General features: G+C 42.6%; 1 protein-coding gene across 1 annotated transcript in view; it reads right to left on the bottom strand.

The window, feature by feature from the left end:
- Nucleotides 1–12,672, bottom strand: part of TMEM132C (transmembrane protein 132C) — a gene marked incomplete at both ends in the record, with an annotated part of 367,991 nt that overhangs the window by 118,788 nt on the left and 236,531 nt on the right. Inside the window, one exon of the mRNA XM_082853295.1 lies at nt 1,173–1,319. Coding sequence (XP_082709421.1) covers nt 1,173–1,319 — 147 coding nt within the window. The remainder of the gene's footprint in view (nt 1–1,172; nt 1,320–12,672) is intronic.

The following is a 12,672-nucleotide window of genomic DNA, read 5'->3' as shown; positions in this document are numbered from 1 at the left end:
CTTTATGAATCTGACACCAATTCTGATGTGTGTCCTTTTTCTACCACCACCAAGTAATACTCTGACACCAGCTGGGTGTCCTACACTTCACCTCAGTTCTGACACTACCACCTGGAGATCGTGCCTGATCCCACAGGTCAAGGGCTCAGTCCCACGAGACTGTCCCCCCCTTCAGATGCCAATCGCAAGTCCAGGTTGTCCCCTGTGCTTCTGACCCTCGGGCTAACGATTAGAGGCTACCATGACCCCCTCCTTGGGTTCCATTAATTTGCTGGAGCGGCTCACAGAACTCAGAGAAACATTTGACTCACCAGGTTACTGGTTATTATGAAAGGGTATAACTCAGGAACAGCCGGTGATAGAGATGCACGGGGTAAGGCACGGTGAAAGCGGGCGGAGCTGCCATGCCCTCTCCAGGCGCCACTCTCCCCAAATCTCCACGCCATCACCAACGCAGAAGCTCTCCAAAGCCAGTATTTTCGAGTTCTTACGGAGGCTTCATTAAATGGGCACCGTTGATTAACTCATTGGCCATTGGCTATTGAACTCAATCTCCAGTCTCCCTCTCGAACACGGAGGCCAGGGGTGGGACTGAAAGGTCCAACCCTCCTCCAATCACATGGTTGGTACCCTGCAACCTGCATCTTTAGGTGACCTAGGAGGCTTTCCAAAAGTAACCTTATTAACATAAACAGAAGACAGCTTTACTCTCTCATTCTGCGAAATTGCAACGGTTTTCAGAGCTCTATGCCAGGAACAGGGATGAAGACCAAATATGTATTTCTTAGTATATATCACACCCTTTGCGCAAAGGACAGACACTCTGTAAGAAAGCAGCCTCTGATAAGCAAGGGCAACGGCAGGGCAACGGCAGGGCAACGGGAGATGACACAGCCTCGAGGACAAGAGTGTAGGTGAGGAGAATGAATAAGCCTCCGCAAAGCACAATAGACCGTGCAAACTAATTTCTGCTCCCAAACCCAAACAACAGACCCGCAGAATCAGCGCCCTGCCCTTCCTGCCAGAGATGCCAGAAGCTACAACAGGTGATGTAAGCGTCTCCAGGTTTCCAAGCCAAGGTGTTACTGTGAGTCTAAGGCAGGGATCTTAGGCGGAGACCGGATCATGGGACCCCGGGTCACCGACGCGGAGGGAGGGGTCCCCGCGCTTACCTGTTGCGCGCGCCAGGCGCCAGGCGCTGGCACACCAGGGCGGCGGTGGCGTGCTTGCCGCCGTTGCCCAGCTCCGGCTTGATGTCCCACTGGCGAGGCTCGCTGGTCCGCGTGCTCAAGATGTTCACCCCCTTCTTCACCTTGGCTCTGCGGGGACGAAGAGAGCAAGAAAGAGCTAAGAGATTACTGCCTCGGCCTTTCCAAATGCGCCCCGCCTCCGCTAAGCTGCGCGCGTTGCTTTCTTTTTCATTTTTCTGCTTTTTACATATCCGGTGGCACAGTCAGACGAGGGGCCTCAGAGGCGGAGGATGCCGGAATTGGCGACTGGAGTGAGAGAGGGATCTACCCACAGACCCAGGAATCACGGGACTTGCTGTTCAGGACTGAGGGTGAGGGAAAGCGGCCTCAGGCAGTCCCCAAACCAAGAAGTAGCTCAGCGGAGGGGTCAGGAGAAAAGCCAGCCTGCCCAGGCCAGTCATTCTCAGTCAGGGGCGACTGTGTCCTGCGGGGACACGTGGTGACGTCTGGAGACATTTGAGGTTGTCTCAACCGTGGGGAGAGTGCTGGCACCCGATGCACAGAACAGCCCTCCCTTCCCCAGCACAGACTTCCCCAGCCCAAAGGGCCCCAAATGCCCAGGTTCAGAAACCCTGGTGGAGGTGCACACACTGCTTTCTCCACTTTGTAGCTGTGTGACTTTGGGCAAATAATAACCTCTCTGGGCCTCACTTTCCTCCCCTGTAAATGGACATGATAATGGTAACCCCCAGTATAAAGCTGTTGTGATGATGAAGTGTATTAACACATATAAAGAGATTGGAACGCTGTCGAGTATACAACACGCACTTAATAAATGTTAGTTATGGTTTTATCAGTGCAGGCAGGTCCCCAACCTGCTTCACATGACTTGCTGGGTCTCCTCTGGGAACAAGCTCAGCCAGGGACTTTTTATTTATTTATTTTTTTGCGGTACGCGGGCCTCTCACTGTTGTGGCCTCTCCCATTGCGGAGCACAGGCTCCGGACACGCAGGCTCAGCAGCCATGGCTCACCGGGCCCAGCCGCTCCGCGGCATGTGGGATCTTCCCGGACCGGGGCACGAACCCCCGTCCCTTGCCTCGGCAGGCGGGCTCCCAACCACTGCGCCACCAGGGAAGCCCCAGCCAGGGACTTTTTAAAAAGGCAAAGCAGTCCTCTTAGAACTGTTGTTTTAGCTATGTCTCTTAGCCTGTCTGAACCTCAGTTTTCTCATCAATAAACTGGTGAGAAAAAGATCGGATCGAACACATATACCTGCTTATCCTCTTTTCCCAAATCCCACTTAAAGGAGAGTCGAGGGGACTATTTAAGACCCGTGATGATGGGGAGAAAGTTGCAGCAAACGTAAACGATCTGGGGACCAGTAAGCTGATGTACAAGGGGGTAAAAGGGTCAGTGAACTTTCAAACTAAGTCGTGAGCCGTCCGCGAGAAAAGCTAAGAACGAGCAGAATTTATACCACGGAATCCCCCCATCTCAGGAACTGGTGGGACCACTAAAATTTGGAGTCCAGGAGGGCTAAAATAAGGAAGATTAGCTAAAAGTATGTTTATGAAGCGGCCAGGTGCAAACACGCTTCCCTTTCCCTGTAACAGGGTGACTGCCAGACGCCATGTCGGGCCTGGGGGGCCATGAAGATTTGATACCATGACAAACACAGAGTCACTGCGTGACATCACGCACACTGAACGTTGAGATTCCTAGGCCTTTGTCCCCAAAGCTGGACCTTCACCTTCTAAGGAAAATACCAGATTCTAGACCATTCGGTCCTGACCCTGGTTACTGGTCCGACCAGCCAGCCAGGTTACTTTTCAGTGAAGTTTGTAGTCACCAAGGCCCATCTACGGGCTCAAAGCTTCTAATGGTTTTTAGTCCTTCATTTTTTTTTTTTTTTTAATATGAGCAAACAAGAATCAAGAATCTTAGGACACTGATAAAGTTTCTACATGACATAGGGAACAAAACAGGCAAAAAAAAAAAAGAAGAAAAAAGAAATCTGTAGAAAATAGAGCCTATGCAGGAAAGGCCACAATTAACAAAATACACAATCATTCACATTCACAGAGCCATCAGAGAAGATACTGCAATCATGAAACAAAAACAGATTGCTATTTAAAAAACCCAGAAAGGGAAAAATGAGCCCTTGGAAATTAAAGATATTATAGAAGAAGTGGAAAATCAGTGGAATGGTTGATGGATAGAGTTGAGGACATTTGTCCTAGGAAGCAGAAAAAACCCCAAAGAAATGGAAGAGGATTACTTTGAGGTTCAACATCTGAACAATATAAAAAACACACAAAGGGAGAGTAGGAATCACCAATGATGTAATTCAAGAAATCTCCCCCAATGAAAGGATGTGAGTGTCCAGATTGGCAGGGCCTCCTGGGTGATGAACACATGGACCCACCCCAAGGCACAGGACTGATCCAGCTTAGGACACTGGGGACAGAGAGGTGAATTCTGCAATCCTCCAGACTGAAGAAAGAATCAGGGATCAGAATGGATTCAAGATTCACAACACACACTCTGGGAACCAGAAGGCGATGAAAAATATCTTCAAAAACCGGAGGGGAAATGATTTCCAACCTAGCATTTGATATCCAGCCTAATGATGAAGAAAATGTTTCCAGATACGCAAGTTCTCCAAAAATTTATTTCCTACATCCTTGCTCAGAAAACTACTTGAAGATGTGCTCCATCAAACAAGGGGGTAAATATAGAAAGAAATCATGAGACCCAGGAAATGAAGATCCAATGCATGACAGAGATGAACAGGAGGTTCATGGTGAATAGAGGTCCTGGATAACAGCTGAGCGCCAGCATGGAGAAATTCTGGCAACACGTCTTCAGGAAACTGGAATTTTCCTGATAAATTTGATGTGAATGAATGTTCTAAGAGGAGATTTAGATAATCAGTAAAGAGTCTGGGGATAAATCAGAACAAAATAAACAGAAAATGAAGAAAAAGAATAAAACCAAATTAGTTTTTAATTCTGATGATAAAAAATCATTATGCAGAAAAGGAAAAGTCATCATCATTTAATACTTACTTTTACTGTGATTAGCATACGTACTTGTAATATTTTAAACACTGATTATTAATCTAGACAAAATACGATTATTATTTTGCAGGGATGGAGACATAGGAAGGAGTCGGGGAGAAAAGAGAGAAAGATCCTTATTTTTCATAGTGGGAAATTTATAGACAGTGCCTAAAACTAGAAACAAACAACAATGAAGAGGTATCAGTCTTACTTACTATGTCATTTAGTGATAGGGACATAAATACCAAAGTAAGAATTTTGCCTCTGTACCAGGAGAAAGGCAGTGGAAGGGAACAGACTACTGCAGCATTTCTTTAAAAAGAACTTTAAATTTTGAACTACTTTGATAGTTTGAGATTAACATGAAGTTACACAAAATATAGAGTTCTCATATACCCAAGCTGCCCCCTGTAATTCTCTCTTATATCATCATACATTGTCAAAACCAGGAAACTGGCATTGCTACCAGGCTATGAACTCATGTTCAGACCTTGTTTAGCTTTCACCTGTTTTCACGTGCATTTTTTAAAAAAATTTATTTTATTGAAGTATAGTTGATTTACAATGTTAATTTCTGCTGTATAGCAAAGTGATTCCGTTATGCTATGTATATACGTGTGTAATATACATTCTTTTCCATTATGAATATGGAATACATTCATATTCTTTTCCATGATGTTTTATCACAGGCTGGTGAATAGAGTTCCCTGTGCTCTACAGTAGGACCTTGTCTTGTTTATCCATCCTATATATAAAATCTCATAGGCTTCCCTGCTGGCGCAGTGGTTGAGAGTCCGCCTGCCTATGCAGGGGACGCGGGTTCGTGCCCCGGTCCGGGAAGATCCCACATGCTGCGGAGCGGCTGGGGCCGTGAGTCATGGCCACTGAGCCTGCGCGTCCGGAGCCTGTGCTCCGCAACGGGAGAGGCCACAACAGTGAGAGGCCCGCATACCGCAAAAAAAAAAAAAAAAAAAAAAAGCTTACGTCTGCTAATCCCAATCTCCCCCTCCATCCTTCCCTCACCCCCGCCCCACCCCTTTGGCAACCACAAGTCTGTCCTCTATGTCTGTCACGTGCACTTTTTTTGGGGGGGGCGTGTATAGTTCTATAAAATCACATCACATGTGCAGACTGCAGTAACCGTCACCACAGTCAGAACACAGAAGAATTCCATCACCATAAAGACACTCCCTAATGTTACTTAATAGTCAAGCCTGCCTACCACTCAGTGCCAAAAGACTCTGATCTGTTCTCTATCACTGTAATTTTGTCACTTTGAGAATGTTATATACAGTTTTTACCAACAAACTCTGCAGAACTATTTGACTCCTTAAATTCCATGCAAGTTATCTTATCAAAGTAAAAGCTTAAAAAATTACACACACACACACACACACACACACACACACACACACACACACACATACACACACAGCCCTGCCCTGCTAACCTCACAGGTGGAGAAAATAAATCCTTCTGCATTGTTAACGGGCTAGACATCACCTAGCAAAGACGGGAGGCGGTGATAAAACACATCTCCCCCTTTCAAGCCCAGGGTACCCAAATTAGCATCACCTGCCCTCCCCGCTGCCACCCCAGAGTAGCAACAGCATTTTTTCTCTAGAAATTTCTTCCAAGTCTTACTTTAAAGTGACTTGCTAAGTGATTTTGCTGAATCATACTTGCCACCTTGGCCAGGAGAAGACCAAGCTATGCTTGAGGGACAACAATTAAACACACATTAGCAGGCGAAAGCCCCCCTCTGTCCTAATGCAGGGACACCTTCCACCCCGACCACACACAGCAACTGCCTCCTGAAATGTGACTTTGCTTGAAATTGGGTTTTTTTCTGCACTTGGACTTTGCTCAAGACTGGAGGTTTCACTGAAGCTACAAATTGTTCTTAACACTTCATAGTTCAAGAAAGTAGGAGGATTCTTGTTGACTGGTGCAGGGCCGGGTTTCATCTCTGAGTGGGGTAGGGTGATGAGCCTCTGAGATGGGGGGAAGGCACAAGTTTCAAAAGGCCAATCCTCTTAATTAGGTGTTTTCTCTGATGAGGTCAATGGATATTCCTATCTACTTCAAGGAATTAGCTGTTGCAGGAAGTTGGGTTCTAGGACCAGAAGTTTTGCAATGAGAGTCAGTGTTAAAACACAGTGGGGAGGACATTCAAGATGATAGAGATCACCTTCCTCACCACAAATACATCAAAAGCATATCTACATGTGGAGCAACTCCTACAGAATTCCTAGTGAACGCTGGCAAAAGACCTCAGACTTCCCCAAAGGCAAGAAAATCCCCATGTACCTGGCTGTGTGGCTGACAGGGTCTTGGTGTTCCAGCCGGGTGTCAGGCCTGAGCCTCTGAGGTGGGAGAGCTGAGTTCAGGACGTTGGTCCACCAGAGACCTCCTGGCCTCACGTAATATCAATCAGCAAGAGCTCTCCCAGAGATCTCCATCTCAACGCTAAGACCCAGATCCACTCAACGACCAGCAAGCTCTAGTAGTGGACACCCCATGCCAAACAACTAGCAAGACAGGAACACAACCCCACCCATTAGCAGAGAGGCTGCCTAAAATCATAACAAGTTCACAGACACCCCCAAACACACCACCAGACACAGTCCTGCCCACCAGAAGGACAAGATCCAGCCTCATCCACCGGAACACAGGCACCAGTCCACCCCACCAGGAAGCCTACACAACCCACTGAACCAACCTTACCCACTGGGGGCAGACACCAAAAACAACGGGAACTACAAACCTGCCTACAAATAAGCCTGCAAAGAGGAGACCCCAAACACAGTAAATTAAGCAAATGACAAGACAGAGAAACACACAGCAGATGAAGGAGCAAGGTAAAAACCCACCAGACCAAACAAATGAAGAGGAAATAGGCAGTCTACCTGAAAAAGAATTCAGAGTAATGATAGTAAAGATGATCCAGAATCTTGGAAATAGAATGGAGAAAATATAAGAAATGTTTAACAAGGACCTAGAAGAACTAAAGAGCAAACAAAAAAGGATGAACAACACAATAAATGAAATTTAAAATTCTCTAGAAGGAATAAATAGCAGAATAACTGAGGCAGAAGAATGGATAAGTGACCTGGAAGATAAAATAGTGGAAATAACTACCGCAGAGCAGAATAAAGAAAAAAGAATGAAAAGAATTGAGGACAGTCTCAGAGACCTCTGGGACAACATTAAATGCACCAACATTCGAATTATAGGGATCCCAGAAGAAGAGAAAAAGAAAGGGACTGAGAAAATATTTGAAGAGATTATAATTGAAAACTTCCCTAATATGGGAAAGGAAATAGTCAGTCAAGTCCAGGAAGTGCAGAGAGTCCCATACAGGATAAATCCAAGGAAAAACACGCCAAGAAACATATTAGTCAAACTGTCAAAAATTAAATACAAAGAAAAAAATATTAAAAGCAGCAAGGGAAAAGCAACAAATAACATACAATGGAATCCCCATAAGGTTAACAGCTGATCTTTCAGCAGAAACTCTGCAAGCCAGAAGGGAGTGGCAGGACATATTTAACATGATGAAAGGGAAAAAGCTACAACCAAGATTACCCAGCAAGGATTTCATTCAGATTCGATGGAGAAATTAAAACCTTTACAGACAAGCAAAAGCTAAGAAAATTCAGCATCACCAAACCAGCTTTACCACAAATGCTAAAGGAACTTCTCCTTGCAGGAAACACAAGAGATGGAAAAGACTTACAATAACAAACCCAAAACAATTAAGAAACTGGTAACAGAAACATACATATCGATAATTACCTTAAATGTAAATGGATTAAATGCTCCAACCAAAAGACATAACATAAAATTTACATAAAATCCAACCAAAAGACATGTCTTTTGGTTGGACATAGATTTTACAAAATTTACATAAAATTTACATAAAATTAATGTCCAACCAAAAGATATAGACTGGCTAAATGGATACAAAAACAAGACCCATATATATGCTGTCTACAAGAGACCAACTTCAGACCTCAATACATAAGGCAAATGCATCTCATAAGGCATCTCTATACATAAGGCAAATGCTAACAGCCATAAAAGGGGAAATCAACAGTAACACAATAATAGTGGGGGACTTCAACACCCCACTTTTACCAATGGACAGATCAACCAAAATGAAAATAAGTAAGGAAACACAAGCTTTAAATGGCACATTAAACAAGATGTGCTTCATTGATATTTATAGGACATTCCATCCAAAAACAACAGAATACACTTTCTTCTCAAGGGACCATGGAACATTCTCCAGGATAGATTATATCTTGGGTCACAAATCAAGCCTCAGTAAATTTAAGAAAGTTGAAATCGTATCAAGTATCTTTTCTGACCACACTGCTATGAGACTAGATATCAATTACAGGGAAAAAACTGTAAAAAATACAAACACATGTAGGCTAAACAATACGCTACTAAATAACCAAGAGATCACTGAAGAAATCAAAGAGGAAATCAAAAAATACCTAGAAACAAATGACAATGAAAACACAATGACCCAAAATCTATGGGATGCAGGAAAAGCAGTTCTAAGAGGGAAGTTGATAGCAGTACAATTCTACCTCAAGAAACATCTCAAATAATCAACCTAACCTTACACCTAAGGCAATTAGAGAAAGAAGAACAAAAACCCCCAAAGTCAGCAGAAGGAAAGAAATCATAAAGATCAGATCAGAAATAAATGATGGAAATGATAGCACAGATCAATAAAACTAAAAGTTAGATCTTTGAGAAAAAAAAATAGATAAACCATAAGCCAGACTCATCAAGAAAAAAAGGAAGACTCAAATCAACAGAATTAGAAATGAAAAAGGAGAAGTAACAACTGACACTGCAGAAATACAAAGCATCATGAGAGATTACTACAAGCAACTATACTGCCAATAAAATGGACAACCGGGAAGAAATGGACACATTCTTAGAAAAGCACAACCTTCCAAGACTGAACCAGGAAGAAATAGAAAATATAAACAGACCAATCACAAGCTCTGAAATTGAAACTGTGATTAAAAATCTTCCAACAAACAAAAGTCCAGGACCGGATGGATTCACAGGCGAATTTTATCAAACATTTAGAGAAGAGCTAACACCTACCCTTCTCAAACTCTTCCAAAATATATCAGAGGGAGGAACACTCCCAAATACATTCTATGAGGCCACCATCACCCTGATACCAAAACCAGACAAAGCTGTCACAAGGAAAGAATACTACAGGCCAATATCACTGATGAACATAGATGCAAAAATCCTCAACAAAATACTAGCAAACAGAATCCAACAGCACATTATAAGGATCATACACCATGATCAAGTGGGGTTTATCCCAGGAATGCAAGGATTCTTCAATATACACAAATCAATCAATGTGATACACCATATTAACAAATTGAAGGATAAAAACCATATGATAATCTCAATAGATGCAGAAAAACCTTTGACAAAATTCAACACCCATTTATGATAAAAAGTCTCCAGAAAGTAGGCACAGAGGGAACTTACCTCAACATAATAAAGGCCATATATGACAAACCCACAGCCAACATCGTTCTCAATGGTGAAAAACTGAAACCATTTCCACTAAGATCAGGAACAAGACAAGGTTGCCCACTCACACCACTATTATTCAACATAGTTTTGGAAGTTTTAGCCATAGCAATCAGAGATGAAAAAGAAATAAAAGGAATCCAAATTGCAAAAGAAGAAGTAAAACTGTCACTGTTTGCAGATGACATGATACTATAAATAAAGAATCCTAAAGATGCGACCAGAAAACTAGTAGAGCTAATCAATGAATTTGGTAAAGTAGCAGGATACAAAATTAATGCACAGAAATCTCTTGCATTCCTATACACTAACAATGAAAAATCTGAAAGAGAAATTAATGAAACACTCTTATTTGCCATTGCAACAAAAAGAATAAAATACCTAGGAATAAACATACCTAAGGAGACAAAAAGACCTGTATGCAGAAAACTCTAAGACACTGATGAAAGAAATTAAAGATGATACAAACAGATGGAGAAATATACCATGTTCTTGGGTTGGAAGAATCAACATTGTGAAAATGACTATACTACCAAAAGCAATCTACAGATTCAATGCAATCCCTATCAAACTACCAATGGCATTTTTCACAGAACTAGAACAAAAAAGTTCACAATTTGTATGGAAACACAAAAGACACTGAATAGCCAAAGCAATCTTGAGAAAGAAAAACAGAGCTGGAGGAATCAGGCTCCCTGACTTCAGACTATACTACAAAGCTACAATAATCAAGACAGTATGGTACTTGCACAAAAACAGAAACATAGATCAATGGAAAAGGATAGAAAGCCCAGAGATAAACCCACACACATACGGTCCCCTTATCTTTGATAAAGGAGGCAAGAATATACAATGCAGAAAAGACAGCCTCTTCAATAAGTGGTGCTGGGAAAACAGGACAACTACATGTAAAAGAATGAAATTAGAACACTCCCTCACACCATACACAAAATTAAACTCAAAATGGATTAAAGACCTAAATGTAAGGCCAGACACTATCAAACTCTTAGAGGAAAACATAGGCAGAACACTCTATGACCTAAATCACAGCAAAATCCTTTTTGACCCACCTCCTAGAGAAATAAAAACAAAAATAAACAAATGGGACCTAATGAAACTTCAAAGCTTTTGCATAGTAAAGGAAACCATAAGCAAGACAAAAAGACAACCCTCAGAATGGGAGAAGATATTTGCAAACTAAGCAACTGACAAAGGATTAATCTCCAAAATATACAAGCAGCTCATGCAGCTCAATATCAAAAAATCAAACAACCCAATCCAAAAATGGGCCAAAGACCTAAATAGACATTTCTCCAAAGAAGATATATAGATGGCCAACAAACACATGAAAGAATGCTCAACATCATTAATCATCAGAGAAATGCAAATCAAAACTACAATGAGGTATCACCTCACACCAGTCAGAATGGCCATCATCAAAAAATCTACAAACAATAAATGCTGGAGAGGGTGTGGAGAAAAGGGAACCCTCTTGCACTGTTGGTGGGAATGTAAATTGATACAGCCACTATGGAGAACAGTACAGAGGTTCCTTAAAAAACTAAAAATAGAACTACCATATGACCCAGCAACTCCACTACTGGGCATATACCCTGAGAAAACCATAATTAAAAAAGATACATGTACCACAATGTTCACTGCAGCACTGTTTACAATAGCCAGGACATGGAAGCATCCTAAGTGTCCATCATTGGATGAATGGATAAAGAAGATGTGGCACATATATACAATGGAATATTACTCTGCCATAAAAAGAAATGAAATTGAGTTATTTGTAATGAGTTGGATGGACCTAGAGTCTGTCATACAGAGTGAAGCAAGTCAGAAAGAGAAAAACCAATACCATATGATAACACATATATATAGAATCTAAAAAAAAAGAAGTGGTTCTGAAGAACCTGGGGGCAGGACAGGAATACAAATGCAGACGCAGAGAATGGACTTGAGGACAGGTGGAGGGGGAAGGGTAAGCTTGGATGAAGTGAGAGAGTGGCACTGACATATATACACTAACAAACGTTAAATAGATAGCTAGTGGGAAGCAGCCGCATAGCACAGGGAGATCAGCTGGGTGCTCTGTGACCACCTAGAGGGGTGGGATAGAGAGGGTGGGAGGGAGGCACAAGAGGGAGGGGATATGGGGACATATGTATATGTGTAGCTGATTCACTTTGTTATACAGCAGCAACTAACACAACAATGTAAAGTAACTGTACTCCAATAAAGATGTTAAAAAAAAATTAAAAAAAAAAACCCACAGTGGTATTAGAGGATAAACCTTGAGGATGCCTGGCTTCTAGGGAAAGAGCCAGTGCAAGTTGGTCAGTGGTGATGGGAGAGCAGCCCTTTCTCAGCATCCAGTGTGGAGGGAAAGGCACTGGACCAGATGCAGGAGACCTAGCTTCTGGTCCTGCATCTACTGTGATGAGCTCTATGACCTCTGCTCTTTTTCATTGTCTGTTCCTAGGAGGTGGCCTTAGTTCAGTGGTCCCCAGCGTGTGGGTCTGCTGTTGCTGGTTGGGAAGATGATTTCAGATTCCCAGAGACCACGCCTAATAACGCCGACACTGTCATTTTTCATCTACCACGTTAATATTGAGGACTGACTTTTCCCAGCAGGTACTGTGCTGGACGCTGGGATGCATCAACACAGGACTCAGGTGTGGACCAGCCCTGGTGGTGCTTCTTGTCCTGTCTGGCTGTACCAGCTCACGCCACCTATACCACATGTTTATTTATTTAAAAAAATTTTTTTCAACTTTTTATTTTATATTGGAGTAGAGTTGATTAACAATGTTGTGTTAGTTTCAGGTG

This window comes from Leucopleurus acutus, assembly GCF_964270905.1.
Source record: "Leucopleurus acutus genome assembly, chromosome: 13".
Taxonomy (NCBI): Eukaryota; Metazoa; Chordata; class Mammalia; order Artiodactyla; family Delphinidae; genus Leucopleurus; species Leucopleurus acutus.
The sequence above is the reverse complement of the archived record's forward strand: the minus strand, read 5'-3'. Positions and strand labels throughout refer to the sequence as shown.